The 23,572-nt window shown below is 37.1% G+C and overlaps 1 protein-coding gene across 1 annotated transcript in view; it reads right to left on the minus strand.

The window, feature by feature from the left end:
- Positions 1–264: 264 nt before the first annotated feature.
- The window catches only part of VWA8 (von Willebrand factor A domain containing 8), a gene marked incomplete at both ends in the record, with an annotated part of 95,036 nt that continues 71,728 nt past the window's right edge, over positions 265–23,572 (minus strand). The window contains 4 exons of the mRNA XM_010135978.1: positions 265–390; positions 5,719–5,827; positions 8,934–9,090; positions 9,844–9,952. Of these exons, the coding sequence (XP_010134280.1) occupies positions 265–390; positions 5,719–5,827; positions 8,934–9,090; positions 9,844–9,952 (501 nt within the window). The remainder of the gene's footprint in view (positions 391–5,718; positions 5,828–8,933; positions 9,091–9,843; positions 9,953–23,572) is intronic.

The following is a 23,572-nucleotide window of genomic DNA, read 5'->3' on the forward strand; positions in this document are numbered from 1 at the left end:
TATTGGATCAAAACAAAACACTGCCTAGATTAGCATCCTCCCTCTGAGGGTGGCCAAGAGGAAATACATGTAGAAGGCTATAAGAAGAGGTGAAGCAAAATTTCCATCTTGTGGTTGCCTCTGTCTCAGGGACTTCCCATGCCATGAATGACTCTTTTGAGTTTCTCATCCCTATAACTTACTCAAATTACACAGTTATTGCACAGCTAGTATAAAATCAGCAAACTGGATAAGTTCTTCCCGTACAAGTTGTTGGATACTTACCTGTGGCTCATGTTCTCCCCGGCGTTTATATATGGCTTTTTCTCCTGTTAGCCCATCAATGATTTTGGCATCATCTAACTCTCCAACAGCTTGGTGTCTCAGCCATTGCCTTTCCTTACCCTTGGCCTACAATAGAAAACATGCCTTAATTCACTGAGTGATGTCAGAATATGTTAGACAATTTAAGACCTACCAAACATGACATGTGCGTGAATTTTCTTTGTAATGGTCTGATACCTTTGGTATAAGTCAAAGAAATACGGATACATTTTCATAGCTGTCCTGTTCTTTTTTTTCTGAAAGAAAAACTAACACTGACAAAGAACATTCCCTCTGTAATTTTGTCTTTTCAAAGTTGTTTCATATATGAGAGTTTAACTGTGGACTGCAGAAATTACAACCTTTTTTCTTGCAAATATGCTGGAGAGACGTGTAACAAGCCTGTGCAGAAATACATACAACCAGAAGGACATGCACAACTGACCAATTGTTGTCTGTTCTCCACCCAGGCAGTGCAAGAGAAAACCTGCTGGGTGACTTAAAGGTAAAACTAAGTAGTCTTCACCTTAGGTAATGGAAATGGTTTGTTTTAAAGTAATATTAATAAAAACCCATATTTTAAAATAAAAACTTTGAAAATTGTGATGCTCAAGAGACAGTCCACTGAATGTTTCTTGTATTTTCTTTAAAAGAACACGGGTTTTCCACAGCCTGACTTGATGAACATGCAATACAATCCAGAAACTCAAATATACATGGAACTTCCGCACACAGAAGCAAGCACTTGAGATTGAAGTCTCAAAAGTTTTAATGTTATAAACAACATATTCAAGAGTGTTTTCAATGGATAGCTTCATCATGATTCAAAATATTTAAGATCCACCTAAAGACAGCAAAGTCTGAATATATGGGTTTCATGGCTTATTTCATTTCTGCTTAAATCTTCAGGTCAAAGCTGCTCATCCCAGTAGTAAGCCCAGCAAAGAAAGAGTATTTGAAATTTATGTACGTATAATGCATTTATACTCTCAGCAAATTGCTGGTCAGCAGCTGAAGGCAAATCAAATATCCAGCAGGACACAAATTGCCTTAAACATCGGTCCTCAGGAACGAAAATCAGTTCCTCTCTGATGGGAAGGAAGTGTCACATTACAAATCTCCAGTAAAAGGGCAAGCCTGGGATTAGATAGGACAAATCTTTATAGTTTTGTACAGTCTGTGCAGTCAGATGACGGATTCTCAAGGCTCAGAGAACATCGGATGTGGAGGACTACTGTCTATTGCCTATAGTTACTCAAAACTAATGAACTGCTCACCTATGAAAATAAAGGGGCAGAAGGCTTACAAAGGCCAAAGGAAAATGTCTTGATTAATTAATTTTATAACATAGAATTTACATAGTTGTGACAAACACACTTTTTTTTTTTGCTGTTAGGTAGTGTCAAAAAGCTTTAAAGATGTCCCCTGATGGGAGGAAAACCAATGCCAATACATGGAAACCCCAGCCTTTTAGTAAATCACAGAAGGTGAAAGTGGAAAAGATTTATTAGGTTGTGAATTCAGTTAGCTGTGCCCTCTGATGTATTTTTACGGTGCTACACACAACCTAGTGTTAACCCGCATTGGCAGTGGAGCATCCACAAGTTTGGTGTACCACTAACTAGTAGTTTCCCCTATCACTAAAATATTGTTGGGATGAAATTTCAAGCCCTTTCTTCCATAGGATCATCAATTCAGTTGTTACCTAAAGAGTTGTGTGACCTCACGGGAAGATACCTGTGAATGCCAGGTAACCTCCACATGCTCCACTGAAGTGCCACCCTATGGGAGCTTTTTTCCTATCCCATGGCAAATTCCAACAAAACTCTGACTAACCATTCAAAAAGTGCTCCTGGAGACATGTTGCCGAGTGAGCAGAGCCTGTCTAAAATGATCCATGCACCTTCCAGGATGATGTAGATGAGCTGACTTTGTTCCTACTCATCATAGCCACTATACCGGAACAGAGCTGGATCCTTAACGCTTCCTTAGGGCTGCTGTTTTGTCAAACTTCTGTCATTTGCTTCCTTCCAGTAGGCAGGAGGGACAGACAAACAGATTGTAAACTTTTGGCTTCATTGGACAAATTCTCAAATAGTTTCACTACTGTTTTCATTGATAAGCTTTGTGGCGATTTGCTGTTCAAGGAACAGCAGTGTGAGAAGAAAATTGCTTTTAACTATGGACATAGTCAAAAACCCTTTAATATCTTTTGAAGCTTATGCAACAAGAGCCAATATTTGAGCTGAAATTTTGTTGGAGGAACACAGAGTTGACATTCTCTCCTATAACAGGAAAGAATGCTGACAAACTCTGACCTAACATCTTTTCAAAATAATGCTAAAATTATTTAGACTACTCAACATCTGCCTCTTATATGCAGAACTCCTAAGAATTTATTTCCTTCTATAAAAGCCAGAAAAAAAAATGCACATACAAGTTACAGAAAAGCTTCAAAGCATTTTCAATGCATAATTTTCATAAGCTTAAAAGCAACGTAAGTTTAAAAGCATTTACAATCTTAAGAGAAAAACAGAGCTATGGCATGCAAACCTTGTTTTGATATTATACTAGAAAAGGCATACAATGTATTACTACTGGAATATATTGCAGCAATACAGGTGAAAAAATACTGGATATATATTCACTGTGTTGCTTTTGAGATTAGAAAAATGTGTCAGAGACTGTATCTTATCAGCATGGCAATGGCTGATCACAATACATTGCTGCAGTAATTCTTTTTACTATAAGATATCAAAGGCGTATTAAAAAAAAGGCAAAATATAACTGTGATGTCTGTAAATACCACAGAAAAAAGTTGTGTATGTGAAGTGAAATAATCAGTAAAAGGACAAGTATTTTCTGAAAGGCAAGTCTTCTAAAATCTAAGAAGGCCGTTCTGAGTGACGGACTGTCCACAGGCTTTTGAATCCAGGGTTCAGACAGAAAAGCTTTATTCAGGGTTTGGCCAGCATTAGGAGAGAGAAGAACCCTCATCGTTGACTGGATTTCCTGGACTTCTGGCTTGGCTACTTCTACAGAAGATAAATTACAACTTGTAATGTTTTATTAATGTTGTTCAAAGAGCTGACAGAGATTAGTGAGTTATGTGAAGTAAAATTAACTATGAAATTATATTCTCAGACTGTATTTAGGCATCACTTTCAAGGATCAGCCCATCTCAAACATCTCTTTCTGCTGCTGCTGACTTTTGTTAGCCGTGAACAACTGGACCTGAATTACAGCCTTCTGATTCTTGGGATGTAAAATTTAATCAAAGGAACATATTTCTAAAAAACTCACAAACCTAAAAAGGCATTATGTTGAGAAGAAAGAAAATGCATGTCAAGTAAACATGGGCAATATATTTCCATTACGTGAATACCTTAAGTTTGAAATAAAGCAAACTCAAAACATTTTTAAAAAGTCAAAAGCATTCTCCACAGAGAAGGTAATTTGGTAAAGGTAAAGTTAAAATCTCAGACATCTGAGCTGCAAAGTTTTCTGCAACGGACTGTGCTGTTACTTCTTATTTGAGAAATGAGGAAAAAACAGAAAGAAAACTGTTTTAGCCGAGAACCCATGGTGTACAGGACTACGCAGAAAAAAGGAGAGAGGTGTAGTCCTTCTTCAGGGTTGAATGACTTACCATGCTGAAGAATTCAAATAATTATTTTTTCTTCTCAGAAAGATAACATGAAATGTGCTTGGACTCAGCTTCCCAATTAAAAGAAAGCATTTTGCAACTAAATAACACTTGTTATCATTTATCTTCATTTTCCCAGTGTATCTTCTAATTAAAAAAAATTACTAAGATCTGTATTAAAATGTATGAAGTTAAAAACCTGCTTTCAATATTGTTCTTATTCTATAATCTAGCTTTTCCAAATGCAGTGAGTTTCCTCTTCCATCATATAGTATATTTACTAGCTCTGTGGTTAGCTGTTATAGATTTTGCCAGGAAGTCAGCAAAGTCTTATAAAATGCTGAGGCTTGTAAGACTTTGCCTTGATATTAAAATGACCTTTTTAACAAAGCAGCAGCGGGATATGTCTCCTTGTATTAAAATATTTTCTGTTTTGTGATTAATGTGATCCTTGAATGTAAGAATTCTGGCTCCAAGAAATAGACAAAGCACACTAAAAAAAGACTTCACATCTAGAATATGCTTCCAATGGCATGTCTACTAGAAATATAGTAAAAAAAAAAGCACCTATAAAAAAGATATAAATTATATAGGAAAACCTGAGATTTATAGCTAAATTTTTTCAATTGAAACCAGTCTTTACAAGTCAAAATTCTATGTCCTGAAATGACACACATAACAGGTGCATGAATCACCTAATCATGACCATCATAAATGTTCATTATATGAGGAGTTCTCTGAATTGATACATTGATAATAAAATTAGCTAATGGTTCTGTGTGTGTATATGGGATTACAGTAGCACTGTTGTAGTCACAATGGCTTAAAAGCTAGAGTAAGGCAAACAAAAATGTTACCTTCCTTACTTGCAATATCAGGGGATTGGATTTTTTTGACCCAGGAGGAGTCTGTCAACAAAGTCTGCCATACAAAGTAATTTCTTTCTATATTTCAGTTTTATTGCAGAAAGAGACAGATCAGACACAGCACAGTGAATAACTAATAGAATAAGGTAACTAACAGCCTAAGGTATATGTGTACCAGTGGTTCATAGCCTTCAATGGAATATTTTTAATCAGAGGTGTCTTATAAGGAGTAAAATTAATTTTCCTTTAATTTTCACTGAAGATTAGCCGATTCCTCCTAGAATCAATACACTTTCAATTTTATTTACCCCACATATGAACACTAGTATTACTAAAACTTAGAACAATCACAGGACCAATTACTAGCAGGAAGGCAAACCGGTGGTTTTGGACAGCTTCCACTCAGGAGATTTGACCTATACCTATTTTTATTAGCAAAAGTTAAAACTAAACCTGAGAAAATTTCATGTTTCCAGCTGCATATGCAGTAAAGATACGACCTGTAGTAACATCTAAAACATCTTTAACATCTATAGTTTTTACTTCTAAGCTAAAAAAGTCTTTTGGGTGGAAGGTAAAGACAAAGGCTGTGATCCTCACACTATCTACACACACAGTCTTTTAATACCGTGCAGTATTTTCTTTCACAAAATTGTGCTCCTGCTCCTGAATAAGCGATCTGTGTAAGCTGTGGTATGGGAATACTGTCACTTGTAGAGGTGAGCACTGGGACCCACTTAAAAGCTGCCTTTGAAATAGTAATATGAGACCATGACTATAACCTGAATCTGCTTTTAGTCCTCAAAGGTGTAAGTCAGGCGGTAACAGGATAATGGCAGGATAGTACTTGGGTCCTAATGTAACGAGCTCGTCATGTTCCTTTATCAGTGGATCTAAGATTACCTGCAGATTGTCTAAGATGATGCGGAGTGACTGAACTTGACGTCGGACTGCTCCAGAGAACCTTTCGTAAGTTGATGCATCATATTCACTCATCTGAATCTCTTTCAATCTAAAACAAAGAACAGGGAGCTAAGAACAGTTTAGGAAACAAGCATATCATCTGTTTATGTATGTAAATTGCAAGTTTATTTACTTGATAAGAGGGAAATTCAGACTGTACTGACCTCACATAAGATCAAATCAAAGAGGTGGCAGCCGCTCCTGTCAATTTTTTACAAGGTAGGTGATAACCAATGTCTCCAGGGATTGCATTGCGTTGACACTTATTAAAGTGACTAATCCTTTGTCTCCTAACCAGCTTTAATGTTTGGGAGGTAAATCAGATGCTCTGAAAAGTATGATCAAATTCTAAAGGTTTTATTGTCTCAGGTGTTGCTATCTGTATATAAAAGGATCATCTGTGTCTATTTATTACCTCACCATCAGCGTATTTTAAACATATCACAATCCATGCTTTAACACAAAGGTTAAGTAAAGACACACTATAAAAATCTGTCCTTGAAGACCTACAGCTAGTAACTCTGTCTCAAATACCTATCTCTGTGCTTCATAAAATGATGAAACTTTGAAACAAAGGAGTTTTAAATGAACATAAACACAAACGTGCTACCCTCCAAAAAAATGAGTTATGACAGTGAACACTATCCTGTCCAGACACTGAACACAGAGCACTATGTCTGCTGCATCACAAAGCCAGACATATGCTTTTTCTATCTTAAATGTGCCACTTAAGTTCTGTATAATTCTTCTCAACACCATAGCTAAGCAGATACTCTTAAACTGGTGAAACTCACCATTGGAATGTAAGTATAGAGGTCTAACGGTGAAGAATGAGTTAGGGGACAGGTGGATATGCTGAGATTGTGCATTGTTCAATATTTTCCACGACCCAGCGTCGCGTAGCAAGGCAGCAACAGTGTATCTGCCTACCCTGCCATAAAGCTCGTGGCTGGGTTCAGTCCTGAGCGAATATATACTGCCCGATCTGTGCACAGCTCATTTCAAACAAACACCTCATAGCAGTATAACCTCACTCACACTGTTTTGAAAATACTTGTTTTTTTAAATGAACTCTAAATAGATATTAAAGTATGTATAGGCTAGTTATATTTCTAATGACAAGTTTTTTAATACCATCACACGAGTTACGTACCTGGAACTTAGAGTATACATGAGGATTGCTGTTTAGACTATCCCTTTAAGGATAATACTAAAATCACACAACAAATCTTTGTCGTCTTTTGTATGACTATGTCTTTTTCTATTTTGAATTTTTCATACACAGTCATTAGAGCCAATTATTATTCATTAGAGGCAGGAAAAGGTAACTTTCAATGCTGTATGCTTTATTTCATGGATCCTGCCAAAAGAGTTCAGTCTCTGCACATCAATGAAGAAAACATTTTGTTTCAAACAAAAAAATCCCCTCACGTGCAGTTTTACTTTGTTACACTCTACACCAATCCACAGTGAAAGCTAATTCAGAAAAATACCACGAAAATACTGCACCTATTCAAGAGCAGTTGCTAACTTCATTCTAGTGAAATTAGGCAATTTAAAATGTTTTCCACTAGAAGCACCATCCATCCAGGAAAGCAATCAATAGCTTTCATACTAAAATACTCCCTTCCAGATAACCATTATAAACAAAGCAGTGAAATCTGTAGTTGCCCTTAGTTTTTCTCTTCAGCCTGAGGACTCCAACCTCCCTATTCTTAACTTTTATCTGTTAAGTTCTCACAACTATCCAAGAGGTGCAGGACAACAATCCAAGTCAAATGTGGCTTCAGAACAATCTACATTTACAGCTGGTACACGCCAGCTCACTGGTCTTAGCAGAACACGAGTTGTTACCTCACGTACACATACTCAGATTTTACAGGACTGAGCTGCCCTGATTCCACAACACGTAGCAGTATCCAGGATTTTCCCCTAGCACACATTTTGTAAATCACCATAAGGGCAGGCAGAAACTCATCAAAGCGTGCCCTGCGTACATATGTGCACAAAGAGATATGCAGTATTCAAGACCATACATATTGATTTTTTCTATTACGAAGCAACTGATAAGCAATTTTGAAGAATGAGGATGTGGAAGGGGTTAAAAGTAGTCCTCATCACCTGCACCTGCTTGTGTAAGTGAAATCACTATTAAAAGGTATTTTGCCTTTCAGGATCTTTTCTTCCGAGGCACTGACATGATCTACACATTTTCCCTGCCTTTATTCTTCACCAGTGCTCTAACAAGAATGTTAAATGCTCCAGGTAATTTCATAATAAAAAAACCATTAAAAAATAAACTTGACCTGAATGCAGCAGATAGATTGCTGTTTTTAAATACAGTGGTTCATGTACAGTGAGTGCTCTATGCTTAACAGCCTAATTATCTGTATCAGTTGAAGCAAACGGCAATATCACCTGCTTCTCGCAGCACTCAGATTTGCCCCCTGTTGGGAATTGCTTTGTTAATAGCAACAAAATATAAGCTGATTAAGATGCTTCTAAATTTATTTGCTCTGATGTTTTAATCTGTGTCTACTACTCTCTGTTTTCAGTCAGATACTCACATTGCGACACGTCCTGGGCTGAAACATAAAACTCAGTTGGTATGACTGTCAACACCCTTTGATTTTTTTTTTGTGCCAAGTACCAGAGTTTGACTTGAGAGTTCAGTCGGTGGAAGAAATCTGAATCTCTGCACAGTCTGGGACATACTTGATTAGTAATCATGCACTACACTAATGCTGGGAAGATCTGTGGTTTCTGTGAAAGTCTCTACTGAGACCATTTGGCTATCGGTCTTTCAAAGAGAAGCAATTTGCTTGTAACGGTCCATTTTGAAAGACATTTATTAGCTGATGAATTTGTAACACCATACAGTCTGGATTCATCATAATTCAAAGAAATTTTCATATGGTAGATCTTTTTTTAAAAAAGATAAATATTTACATCAGTATCCTTCTTCTTTACCAAATCACAACATCATTTTAACAGGGTGGCTTCATTCAGTAAAACACTCTACACACCTACAGAACAGTTAAACTCATGTTGGCAAGCTCTGTTAAATTATAATGAACAGGGTAAGGTAGTTAGAAAGAAAATTCTTTTTACCCTTTTTCAAATTCTTGGAAATGGAAGGGAAAATAAAGACTCACCTCTGTTTAAAGGCCTTTTCACCCATCTCTCGAGCAGCTCTCTTAACCTCCTCAGGAACAGCATCCTTTTCAGCTTGGGATACTTGGTAAACCTTATGGCCGGCATCTAGTCGATATGGCCCACCTTTGCCACCTAATCCAGCAGTGTCTCTCCCACCTAACATGGTTGAGATAAAAAATAATTAAGAATACACATTTGATAATTAATAAGAACATATTTTCCTTAAATCTTCCATTGTCATACCTACAGAAGCTCAAAAAATGTTGCCAACAATTCCCAATAGAAGTATTTCTTGCCAAAGATTTTCAAAACCAAACAACTATCATGGTAAAGAAGAACTCCGATACTTGGGTTTATAGTCCCTTGAGGCCAGATTCATAATGGTTTCTACCTTGCACACAGGGCACTAGAGATCATGAAAGTCTTGTACATCTACTCAAAGCTGCTGGCCCTTAAAGCCATTCATTCAGACTCTGTTTTCCTCCTAGATTTTGTTGGTTTACACTGTTCCCAAACCACTTTATCTGCGATCACTATCACACAATTTTAGAATTAGGACACACTTTGCCTGTTCTGTGTGGCTCTTGCCTACATCACCTAAATTGCTGCAGCTACAGAGGCCTCTAACAGAATGGCAAATGACTCAGTCTAGTTTCTATTGCTGCAAGCTTCTGGTTCTCTACACATCCAATGAAGAGAAACCACAACAAAATGTATTTGAAATAGAGATTTGCCACATACAGTTTAAGTCAGACACCACAAATACTGCTTTTCACTGGCAGTAAAGCAATTTTGTATTGGGTAAAATGGCTCTATGCAAAGTGTGGCCTTGTATAAATCCATTTTTGACTGGCACAGCATCTCCCTTTAACCAATGATGCATTAAAAAAAAAAAAAAGAATGAAAAACCTGTTCCACCAGCCCAAATATTTCCACCAACATGCGGCATGTTGTCTGGATCCACCTTTCCATGTTTGGGGGAACTGACATCCAACCCACTGTCCCTTTGAATGGTTATCTGTAAAATCAAAAATAAAGCTGTGAATCTCTCTGATAGCAAGGAAAACCACTCTAACAATCTAGTAATAACATACTAGTTCTGCTGAAGCGCTGTAGGATCAGCATTAATGCAATAAATGCAACATGTCACCCTGATGAGGACAACAGGATAAAGCAGAGTGAAACAGGGCTCCTGAGTGGCATGTTAGACCCACACCAAGTCTAATCCTAGTGCCACATCTGAACCATGCAATGCATTCAGATTTTATCCACACTAGAAAAGTGCTTACTGATAATTGCCAGCAGAATTCAAAATCCCCCTGCAGACAGGATCATCTGTGGTTTGAACGCTCCTGATAGTGTTGTACATCCATAGTACGGTACATCTGTTTACAAATTCCCACACCCACAGTTCCATGTTCTCTATTGATGGGCAGATTGATTTTCCTTTCATGAACAGGGACTAAAGAAATGACATGCTGTTCTCTGAGATTTGTCAGTAAACAGTTCAAATTACATGCTCATGTAATCCTTAACTTCCCTGCCATGACCCAAAAGTCTACAGAGATGGTTTTTCTACACCTGTCTGCTGACTGCACTTTCCCCATCATTTCACTGGGCAGCTGAACACCCAACAGCTGTCAGATGGTCAGGGCTGAATCACTTCAGGCTGGGGCTGGGTTTAAGTGGGTGGGTGAAGGTAAAAATACTCCTTTCCATTACCAACTCTGAGTCATGTTGTGAACCAATGATTCATGTATAAACTGCCCTTCAGTTACTAATCTGCTGTAATTTAATACCGCTTATTTTTTTTATGACTCTTAATGACAGAGATGTAAAATTGATGTCTTTAGCCTCTACAAATTAACTTTCTTGTCATCGAACATAATACATTTAATTCTTTGATGAATTTATATGCACCAATAACCACAATTTACAGCCTTCTTCAAAGTTCACTGGCATTATCAGGGCTTTCGCCGAGACTGTAGAGTAGTTCAATCCTCGAATTCACTGTCTTGTGACTCAACTTCATGCTGACATGAATTCCATACATGTTTTTGAATTGAAAACATGTGCTCTAACAACAGTGTCTTGGCAGCTATTCAAAATATCATTTTCTTTCCCTTTATAAAACTTATATGAATTCAAAGAAGGACAATACATCCTCTGTGAACCATGTCATTAGTGTAAAATCAATACCTAATCTGATAAATTACATTAATTTAACATTTCTAAAGGAAGACAGACACCTAACCACAACAGCATGTTACCCTTAGGGTTATATACTTTTTTAGTTTAAGAGAGTTTCTCTAAAATAAACTGTTCTTTTTTTTGTATAACTGGCAAATTTCAAAACTATCAGAAATACAGGTCAACAAAAATCTTTGGATTTTGTTTAAAATAAAATCATATAACCAAAATGGTAGTGTCAGCATCATGAATGAAAACAAAATATTATTCTGCAAAGAGAAACAATAATGATGGAAATTTTTTCATGTGTTTGTAGAAAAATTAATAGAAAAAATACTCAAAATTCTGCAAAAGGAAGCTCTGTGGGGCACACATTACCATAACCAGTGATGCCAATGCCATATTCTATTTTTGTCAAGTATTCCCATTGAAAGATTTCACTAAATATTTTGAAATACAAGCATTGTTCAAATTTTAAGTGAAAGATTCTGCAGACAAGAGCTTTGTTGCTCACGTGTATTTCTCATGTGTAAGAAATTGTTCATAAATAGTATTTCTAGTATATATGCAGTAGACAAGTTTCTAACATAAACCCATTTTACAATAGTGTTGACGTGATTAAAGCATGTATCCGTAACTTTGAAACAGCATGTGGTTAACAGAAAATCTTTTCATTTATAATGATTTCTGACTTCTTGTTCTTAAAAGGACATCAGAACATCCAACATTTGATTTCTATTAAAACTTTGAAAAAAATTGCTTGAGAGAGAGAAAAAGGACACAAGTGGTACAATCTATCATAGCTTAAGAATGTGAACTTACTATTTTTTATTTTTATATATCGTTAAATGTGTGGTGAAGACTGAGAAGAAAATAAATAATAAATAAAAGAATTAAAAATTTAACGATACTAAAGTGGAACACTACCAGCAGGTGTATAAATGTTGTACCAATGAATTGCAGCAGTTTCATTCATTTACTTGTTTTTTAAGTAACATCTGTGAGCACAAAAGGTAGTAGAATTTTGCAACACCTGAATACTTTAACAAACAATTTTGTTAGCACTGGTTTGCTGGGGTAATCGTTCTTTAAATTTTCCATACACTTAGAAACTGCATTAAATTAGTGCACTGTAGAGCCTATTGAAGTAAATCTCTTGGATGTACTTTCCTGGTTTTCCTTGGAGCTCTTAGATAATTCCATTAGTCATATTAGGCTTTTCTCCTTCCCATCCATGTTTCCATAGAAGTGTTTCAAGGCAATTTTACAACTAACTTCTCTCTGCTCTGAAGGCACCTCTATAAAGCAAACACCAGACTAGCAAACATCTAGATTAGAACTGAGGACTTATTTTAGAAAGAATAGTAAATCACTGAGTCTGGACATGAAATCAGAGCAAGGATCAGGAAAAAACTGAAGACAAGAACTTTTGGGCAGTGATACATTCTTCAGCTTGACAGATACAAAGAGATGGAAGAACCATACATAAGCCATCCCTCTGAAGGCAGGAGGAACTCCTGATGTTAAAAACTATTGCAAAAGTAGATCTAAGGGAGGAGATCCAAAACGGGATGCATTATGAACCCGACAAACTGAAAGACAGTCAGTGGGAAAAAATCTAGTTTGTCTGAAATGAGAAGGCAGGCAAGAAAAAAAGTACTAAGAGTAGAGAAAAAACTCCAACAAATCTATAGTAACTTTTTCAAGCTTCTCCGACTGGAATTTCTAAACCTACTGAGATTACTCTTACTGTTGTGATGGATATTTTCTAAATACATAAATAATTTACTTGCTCAAAAGTTGATCTGTCCCCTCCGGAATACTTTCTATTTGAACCTATTGCAAGACTTCTATTAACTTCGTTTCTTTCAGCAAGAATTTTGGCCAAGCGTCTCTTTTTGAGAGAAATCTGTGCTCTTTCTAGCTACACATGCACTGAAAGGCACTATTCATTACTGCATTATTGAAAAGATTCCATACTGCCTGGTGTGCATAGCACAGCTTTGTAAAACAACAGATTAATTCAGTCTAGTAGCCTTGAGTTTCAGCTATGAGGTATGGGTCAGAGTAGAATAACTGGAAAAACTGTGAAATTTTCCTTCTGAGACTTCCTTTTGATTTTCAAATAACCCACTATTTCCAAAACACTCACAGCACACATTCGAATTGTGCATTATCTAAACTTGTTTATACATATTGGTGATTCATGATCAGAGCACGAAACCACTTTTCCACTGCCTGGTTGGCAAGGTTTCTCTTCAGTGTCTTCAGCACACAAGAAGCACAACTGCCATCCTCTCCTTCGGTACATGTGATTCTTATCTTATTCTCTATAGAGTCCAAATTCTCAGTAATCATCAGTTAACTTAGTTCCTGGTTTAAAATCCTTTTCTTTTCTTTGACTGTATTATATTCTCAGGCACCGATGGGTAACAGGTGCATTCAAAAGGACTTTGTAGATGGGGTCAAAGTCAATGAAGATAACAAACAAAATTTTATGTGAGAAGAATATGAAGACTGGAGGTCAGAAAATACTAAAGCAATGTGCTTTTCTGAAGGGGCAGCGAGAAAAAAGGAAATGAAGAAACAACAGCAAATACCAGGACTCGTTAATGCTTTGACTTCATTTCCTGGACCTGCCTCTTACTCATCCGTTCACTCCCAACAGCAAGGGCAGCCAGGCAGGAATAGAACTAAACACTCATTTTACATTCAGTGAGAGATACACGTTATTGGAACAACTCACTCTGTATCAGTTCCTTCCGAGATCGATGAATGGATGCCAAAACAGCTTTACGGAGCTACACTTATTTTTTTTTTTTCTTTCTGACAACGCTGGGATTCTAAGAGTGAACTGAACAAGGAAAACTGATACAAACGGAGCTTGGAACAAAGTTTGGAAACTAAGTGATCTTATCACCCTTCATACAGTCACGTAAAGAAGATGAAGAGGCTCATAAAAGCCAGTTACCTGATTTAATGCACTCAACAACACAATGAAACCAGTGTTTCACATCTGTGTCATATTTATGCCAAACAGCTGTTAAATGCATACCAACCTGTAACAGGGGCCACTCTGAAGGTGAGTCAAAGGCTGGAAGTTTTGCCTAGACTTCAGCTGCTCAGGCAAACTACGGCAAGGGGACTTTGTTTTGTCTACTAACCAAATCTTAACCACGCTTGGAAGTGGATCTAGAACTGCATTCATGCCACTTAAGTGAATGCGGGATTGAATTCTATGGAATTCTGATGTGAAATAATCTAATTTACTAAAATTAACCGCTGGAGAGTAAGGAAGCACTGGAATACCTTATATTCTGATACTTTTATAACCCCTCAATAAAAGACAGCAGCTGAATTTGTGGAGGATCTCACAGCTGTCCCAGATATACTGTGCATTGCCTCTACGAGACATTGTCACAACTATGGGAAGAAAGGAGCTTGCAGTAACCTATTAACATAAGTCTGTGAGTTGTGAAGGGGGCTGCTGCACTCTGTTATTAGAATCAGTATTTCATTCTAACATATGAGCTTTTTTTGCAGTTACAGTACTTCTTTTCTGAGCTGAAACTTCATTTTCTTCTAATGTACTGCAAGCAAAACTCTGGCTTTACGAGTAAAACTAACCAAAAGCATTACTAAATTCATCTTCAGCTGATTTTGTACAACTGTGCTTAGCAATATTTCAGCACGCAGTAATCTTAATACATTGTGATGAAAATGAGAAGAAAAAAATGTCTTTAAAATGAAGCTTCACCACCTCAAACGCAGCCCCAATTAACACAACGGTGCACTTCTGTATCTTAAGAAGTGCTGGTTGTTCCCAATTTGTGACAAGCAGAGAAATACGATAAAAGAAATGAGAGCCAGTCTTCAGTACTCAGTCTCACATTTATATGTCTGATGGCAATAAAATCATTAAATGAGATGCTATTCAAAGTACATCTTGACTGAACTTATATTAGTATCTCTATTATTAACACGTTTATAATAGTATACAATTTAATGAGCAAAATACAATCAGCAAAGTCAACTGAAATAAAAATTTCAGTATATCTATTATTCAGTCATTCACATTTCAGAGTATTCATGGCCTTCAACACTGCCACTTTTTCACCCATGCGTTTTAAGACTATATATCAGCTCCTTGATGTTTAAGTCTGTTACAATAAACTAAAGACTAAAATTCCAGGAGTTATCTTTATCATAAAGACTGGGAAAGAAAGAGGGAATCTCAACTTCTCCTGGATTTTCCCACTTGAAATTCTCTGTATTCCGGGGAGTTCCATGCATTCATTTAATTTCATTTCATTCATCTAACCAATGGTCCTCACTGTCCTAGATGCCCACACCTTCATTACAGTCTTGTAAAAAGATGAATCTCTAGAACATGGGGCAGTACATGCACTCAGACTTGACTGATGACAGAAGAACTTGTGGTTACAGGTTACAAAATGTCTTCTAGACTTCAGAAGAAGTAGTCAGACAAGGTTGAAAGTATTTCTAGCTTTGACTAGGAAAGTAATAAACTAGTAAAGGCTTCCAGTAAAATGAGAAGGACTTTTTTCTTGATGCAGTCTGGGATGCTTCTCTGATGTAGATTATTTTTTTGGTTGTAGATATTCCTGTTATCCTACCCTGCAGATGACAGGCTTCTGTTCAACACAGTAAGCTGCCTAGAGAGTAGATGGTCTTTTAATACAGCAGTTTACTTTTGTATTCTGATTCAGTTAACTTAATTAAAATTCCTGAAGGGTGCAGGATCTGTCAGTGCCTCCCATTGAGGAGTGTTTGCCAGAAAAGCTCCTTTGCGGTGCTCACAGCAACAAAAGCAAGTTTCTGTCTGAGGACTGGCAAAGAAACTCTGGTTTCCAGGGGTGGGGTGGGGTGGGGTGGTGAGCTGCCCCACATATAGGGGAACAGATCTTTCATCTCTTAGTTTTAATACATCTGGCTCTGCCAGGACTAACTCATATCTAGTTCTCTTACACAAAACACAATGCTTAATTTAATACTCTGGATGCAACTTAAATAGGGGGAAAAAAACCCAGGAAAAATACTTCTATTCCAGGCTAACATCCTGCAGGTGATGCAATTTGTACTTTTAAAAATGGGCTATATTTCCATCCCCCAAACCTCCCCAAATAAAATTTTTCTTATCCTTCTGGGTGCATTCAAACAGAGCTGGCCATTCCTTATAGGATTTTACACCTTCATAACAGAAATAGATGGAATTCTTCCTTGTTGTATGTGGTGACAACCAACCAACTAACCTTTCTACTAAGGCTTTTTAAGTGTTCTTTGGAGTATTCCACATAAAACACATTTACTAAAAATGAAACCAGCATGGTTTCAGGCATCACAACTTATTAGACAAGAAAAATGGGCAAAACATTTTACAAAATACAAGCAAAGAGCATCACAGCTGTAGTATTTAAAGCTGTAGAGAATATTTATGTAGAAAGATTTTTTAAAATTCTGCATTACTGGGCATTTCTTACTGTTGATGAGAAGGAAACGGGAAAAAGAATGCGTGCACTAAGATTTGATTTAGAATACAATTCACATGATGTAGGTGCTTAGTCGAATGTAAATTAAGGAGGTGTGCCATAGATTAATTAGTTGCATGATTAGACAGTCCTGGAAAGTGGGCAGACGTAGGCAGGATCTAGGCTGGCAAGATCCCATTCTTCATTTACTCTTTTTACCATGAAAGAAAGAACCCTGCTAAGATGACATCTGCTAAGAAGGTATCTGCTCTTATCCTAACATATGGACATGGAGGGAAAGAATTAATCTGCTATTTTGCCTTTTCATTCATATACAATAAATTTAAAAGGGCAGTATATAGTCAATGAAGAACATGTGTTTTTTTCCATACAATGCATTAAATTATTGTTGAAAAACATGAACTACGTGAATATAAAAACACTAGAGATATTTTAGTATCTTTAGTATCAGTATTTGAAATACTGATGTTTTCTTAAATAGCTTGCCTTCGTTACAACTGTGGACAAAGATTGGGCGTGTGTCATAAAATCACTGCAAGAAGAGAAGTGAGAACATCTTAAACCTTTGTCTACAGGTGACTTGGAAGATGCCAATTTCTTCATCAAAATCAGTGAAAAATCTTTTATCATGAACATACATTATCACGGAAGCAGAATGACTTTGGCTGTAAGAAAACATGACTATTCTCCAAGAGTAAAAGGCATTAAATAATCCATAAATAATCTCACAGTGGCACAAAGGGTTAGGAAATGTGTTCCATGGAATGCAGAATGTATTTCAGTGAATGCGTAAAAGACTGATTTTTCTCTGAAAAAAAACCAAACAATCCTTGTTTCCTTTTATGCCCACCACCCACACCTACCCCTTCACACTCTGCCAACAACCTTCATACCTCAGTATTGCCCTGGGCTGTGTTTAACAGGTCACAAGAACATCCCTTCCAACACATTCTTTATCAGCAGCATGAATACATGCATTATTTTCTCAAACAGTAAGAAAAGGTCCACATCAAGCAAATCAAAAGCCTATCTGCCTGTTCCTTGGAGGTTTTACATTCCATTGTAAAATGGAATCTACCAAAGATAGAAAACATTTTATAATCTACTTACACAAACTAGTGACAGAAAAGCAAAAATAAGCAAAAAAAATTAATGGCTTCTATTACTTTTACTTGTACTGTATCATGTACAGTTTTTTTCTATGTGCTAAAAATTAATAGCACTATTTCTACTATCATCAGCAGCACAAAACTGAGCCCACAAGTCATTTTTCCACAGAAAGGAATGTTCAGTATCAGAAAATATAAGAATAATATATGAAGTACATTCTGCCTCTTCAGTTGTATCCTGAAATGAAAAAAACATGAGCTGCACTGCAGTATTAAACATTTAATAGGTTTTCTTCATTCATTTGGCTTCATTTTGATTTTTATCTTGTCTGTAAAAATTTTCATGAATTCAAAAGGAACTAATGAAGACTCATGCATTATCTGACTCCTGTGAACATTTCTCTCTAAAAGCAGCTTTTAAAATTCATTCAGGCATTAAACTTATGTCTCAAGTAGCAAAACTACTGAAAGCATCATAGCTTTAATGGAATTTTAGATCTGTAAAATAAAAGTGAATCTGGGTGGGCAAAGCGGGAGATATTCGGAGTGAAACACATAAAAAGGGCTATCTGGCTTGCAAATGAAGTTTTTTTACACACTATATTAGATGCAGCCATTGCTGCTGTGGATATTCTTTTGAACTAAATGCTGTCACTCTATGAACTAAATCAGAAACTCTGCAGTGGTAGATGCATTAGAGTCTTTTGTCCATGAATGTGTATTCTACGACTTAAAAGATGGATAAATTAGATAGAGAAATGAGAGTATATTACACATTTAGTTCCATCTAACACATGATCTAACACATCCTCTGCTATGTTAACACTCGTGTAAATTCCATTTTCCTTTGTTATTATTAAAAATTGCCTAGTCAACTCTTTTCAACTAAAAGATGTGAGGTCATCCTCTTTTTAGCATGCTAATCCACTACAAAATATAATCAGAGCAGACACACAATGTCTAGCTTGGTTATTTATCGTGACTACTACACACCTCCTAACATCAATTAACCCAGAAAACACTGAATTTGGTTTCCTCTGGAGTACCCTGAATAACCAACATAAGTGAATGCATTATGACAATTTGGCATAGTCTGGATAGAAAACCACAGGGATGTTGCACGGTGAAAAGAAAGTTGAGAAAATTACATGTGGAAGCAGGGTAGCCTTATTTTCTATAGACCTAGGACTTTGTCAAATCTGTCCTTAAAAAGCAGAGCCATAAGTTATTAAGGATCAACTACGTTGTTTTGTTTTCTAAAGGAAAGCCTCCAATATTTAGCACTATGGTAAAAGATCTTTCGTCCTTTCATTAATCAGGAAACAACTTTATTAAGGGCAGAAGTATTAGTATGCATTTGTCTCGCTGGGACAGGAGGATTTCACCGGTGTTAGGAGCTCCAGCCTTTACGTCACCGATGTGCACTGCTGCAGAGTTTTTGAGATCTGAAAGACGGCGTGTTGAGGTTATTATATTTTCTCCCATGGGAACTGTGGGATTTCACAGGAAGGTCAGAGGAAGAAAGAGGAACTTTGTGCTGGATCAGCCTGCTCAAACAGAAAGTTAAGGTTATTTCCACTCCTGCTCTTGGTCTGTCTGCTCTAATTAGACTGCAAGATCTTTAGGAAAGGGAATGTATTTTAGACACGTTTGTATAGGCTTCCAACAGCCTCATTTCAGCTGAAGACATTTATATGTGAAAAAGTATCTGCCAGAGAACTGGTGATCTTTATCTGAATTGCTTTACCCAGTGGAGACTTTCAGGGATATGAACTCACTGCGCTCTGTGGGTTTATGGCTTTCCTGTCTGAAGCTTCTCCATACTCAGACGCCTTGCTTAAGGGGTGATACACATCTGCTACTCCTCACTTTGCTAAAATGAATCATGCAGTCCAGGAAAAGGTCACAGACATAAACCGTGACCTTTGGGGCCCACGGATCTCAGAACTGCAGACACTATCAAACTATACCTTGTAATGCACTCATTAACTCCATAATCTGTGGTATTTCAAGTTTTTCAGGATCCCGTACAGGACTGCAGAATGCCATCATATGGTTATTCTAAACCTACAGAAACTCTCCTCTGCATACATGTTTCATAATTTATGGGGTTTGCATCGACAGTATTTAAGAAATGAGCAAAACCACTGTGGTCAGCTCACCGATGCCCTCATGTGGTGAGAAAAACTACTTGGTCTAAAGGAAAAAATGCAGAACTGGGAGTGGATGGGGAGGACTCTTGCTAAAGGTCATGCATTTACACCGAATCAAGAACTGCAGTATTGCCCACTTCAGTCTTAGCATCAGGAAAAGGCTGGGTTTTTGCTAAAATAATATAAAGTAAAATGTCACTTTTAAAAAAGGAAAAAAATTAAAATGTAATAATTGCCCGTGTATATTATAGTAGATCCTGAGCAGTAAATACAAACAAGCTGGGATCACTGAGACCCCTGAATCAATTATTCCTCAGATAAATATCCAATAGAAAAAATAAATTTCATTAGATGAACTTGCATTACTCTAAACTTTCAAGTAGAAACTGCAGCTTCAAAGCCAAAAGATAGAAAGAATACTTTCAATAAAACCAAAAATATTAGTTCACTTAAAGAGTGAATAATTCATGTAGAATTCTGTGTGACTAGTTGAGTAGAAAACAAATAGAATAAGTAAGACTATTCAAGGAAGGGAGTGAGATGATTGTCACGCAAAGATGGCAGAGAATCAAACAACTACAGACGTTCTGGTCTCAACCCAAGTAACAGAAATAGGCATAAAGGAAACCCCTTTCCATTTCTAAGAATGCTTTTTCTTAAATCCATAAATAATGCTTTGCACATTGAGGATGGATTCAGACTGCAGATGCTTAAGGTAGGTATCTCCCAGGTAAGGCAGGTGTCTGAGGTGCCACCATGGGCAATGGTGTCTGAAGAGCCATAGAGTGTCTCCTTCAAGGTGAGCCCTTCAGGCATTCTTGGATACAGTGGGAGCTACATGCTTAGCTCAGCAGTAGATACTAAAATGCCCAATGGGCTGGAGCTGGACCCTGCTTCTCCTTTCTGTTACTGTTCAGTATCTCCAAGTGCAGCCACAGCAGCCCACCTCAGCTGCTTGTGTTCAAGCACATGCAGGAGCGGTTTAAAGCAGTGAAACTGAACTGCTTTTGTCTGTAATAACTAAGCCTTATCTATGACGTACAATACACCTGCCGCTGTTTTTGATCTAACACAGTCTCTAAAAGAAACTACCAGGGTAAAGGGTATAGTTGACCATGTCCATCCTCCTCTGGGAGATAGATATTTGTCTCCTGTTACTGTACCAAGGCTCATGGAAGGCTGCATGGTGTTCGGTGAACACAGGTTTTGGTGAAAAATTGTAAGAAAGAAAAGATGACCCACCGTGAACAAGATTTTAATAAGACAGTTTGATTAATGAACTCCCCCGAGTTAGCTGAACTTGAAGCATGTTTTCAAAGGGTTTAGCCATTAATAAACTAAGGGTTTAGCCGTAACTCAACCAAGGCATGACTGCTGTAAAGGACAACATAGACATTCATTTTGTGTAAGCGAGAGTGATCTTTTTGTCACTAATGTTTTATTACCACAGCTGTAGAGAGGATTCCCCAAAATCTCTAAGGAAAGCATCTCCATCATATTATGAAACTGCAAAGGCAGCTACACAACATTTATTTTGTTCTGTAATAGCACTATGAGGGAATGAAAGAAACAAAAGTTTTTTTCAAAAAATCAACTATAATTAATTCAGGATTAAAATCACTACTACCTATCATATACCTTGCCCTTGTTCTGCCCATACAATGGAGAAGTCAAATTGCAAATATTGTTAATAACTAGGACAATTTTTTTTTACCTTTTTTTTTTAATTCTTTGTAGATTTTAATAGATGGTATTTTGTATACTCTGTATCATCCTGCATTACTGATACCTTCATGTATTTAATGAGTATTGCTCTGAACCTCAGTGTTGCAATTGTGTCCACCTCTCTCCACTCTCAGACATCAAGCTGCATCTGGGAAAAAGGAGGCTGTGAATACATCCAGAGAAAGTTTCTCACTCTCTGAGTTGAGGAAGTGCCTCAGCTATATTCTAGCTCTATATCAGGCACAGACCAGCTAAAATAACACCTTGGATGCAAGATCCAGACAAAGCACAGGACTTGTGCCAACAGGTCTGTTAACTGGCTGACTACAGACACGGACCTGACAAAAGAACGGAGATGTATTGCTGCATTCCTTATGGCCAAGAATATAAGTAACACAGGGATACCAAGATCTTTTTCCTAAACTGATCTAAAATCTCCTCCTCTAAATTCACTTCCAATTCCTGTTCATTATGCAACACAGTCCCTGAGGCATTGGGTACGTGCAAAGTTATGATGATCTCCTGAGGTAACTCTAATTCAAGAGAGTCAGTGTCAAGTACGACACCTAATTTAACATGCTTGTGTTTTTTCTAACTTCAACAATAAATTCAACATTTTTGGTGCTATGATTACCTAAAAATGTACTCAACTTTGACTTCAGTTTGACACAGGCTTTACCTGAAGTCTAGGTAGGATAGGAACACATTTTAAATATATTTCTAATGATGGACATGACATACCATAATAGTTACTTAGTATTTGCCTTTCCCCTCATCAGATCAAAAGGTTAAGTGATGGATTGCTGAAAAAAATCTGAATGGTGGGAACTACTACTGAGTGCTGCTGAACTCATCAAAATGCTGTTTTTAACAAAAAGCCCTTAAATCATGGATGATTTGAGCAGTTAAGACACAGGAAAAAATATCTTTAATAGTTTTCAGCTATCAGTGATGAACACATCAACATTGCTCTTTTACACTACTGACATGAACCATATGTTCGTGTCTTCTAGCTGTTCACAGGACATAATTTACGTGTTCTGTTACAATCTTAGAGCACTGCTATAAGACAGTGAAGACAGTCATTCAAATCTGAGAAAAACATCTATTAAAATGACCTTTTTTGAGTTTTGCTGAATATGTGTATACTCATCTCAGCTAAGCGTGCTTCAACCAGGAGCTATCTTGAGATGACATTTGTTTTCTTAGGTGGCCATACTGCATTTATATGCAATTTTTTGCCCAATTGAAGGTATGTCCATAGTGATTGCAGCATCCAAGGATGTTCAAGCTACTCAGTTTGGCAACACAGGTACAAAGCATGTTTATTTATCCTTATGGGTGTATACTGCATTTATCCCATCGCTGACACTGCAGTGCAGACATACAGTGTGAACCTGAACAAGTGACCTTCCTTCCTTATGTCTCCCTTTCCTCCTCTGGAAAACAATGATAATACTTACTGGCTCCAGAGGTTGCATTAATTACATGTTATAATGTTTAGGGGAGTCTAAAGGGAAATGGTTATGGATGGATGAAATAACTCTTTTTCACTTCTCTGTTTAGCTAGTTACAATGATTCATGCTTTGTGGAAACAGTGAAATGTTAACTAGTCACAGCAGAAACCAAAAGAACATGCCTCTAGCAGTTCTGGGAAAAGGAATCACAATTTAAGATAAAAGCATTCATTTTTGACAGAAAGCTATTCTCTCAGTCAGTTCCCCAGGGCAGAAGATCTTGAATGAAATCTCCCCAAACCTTAATCTAAACCCTTCACTATTCTTACATACATTTCATTCATGTCTCCTTTTAGTGTCAAGGCCCCAAATATATCCAAGTCATGCTGACTTGTCCACTTCTGGACCTCTTCTAGCAGAGTGAATCTGGGCCAGTACTGCATAAATTTCTACACACTACTGCACAACTGTCCCTTGTGCATTTTGTGGTTCA

The sequence above is a fragment of the Buceros rhinoceros genome, unplaced genomic scaffold (genome assembly GCF_000710305.1).
Source record: "Buceros rhinoceros silvestris isolate BGI_N320 unplaced genomic scaffold, ASM71030v1 scaffold14155, whole genome shotgun sequence".
In the NCBI taxonomy this organism is placed as follows: domain Eukaryota; kingdom Metazoa; phylum Chordata; class Aves; order Bucerotiformes; family Bucerotidae; genus Buceros; species Buceros rhinoceros.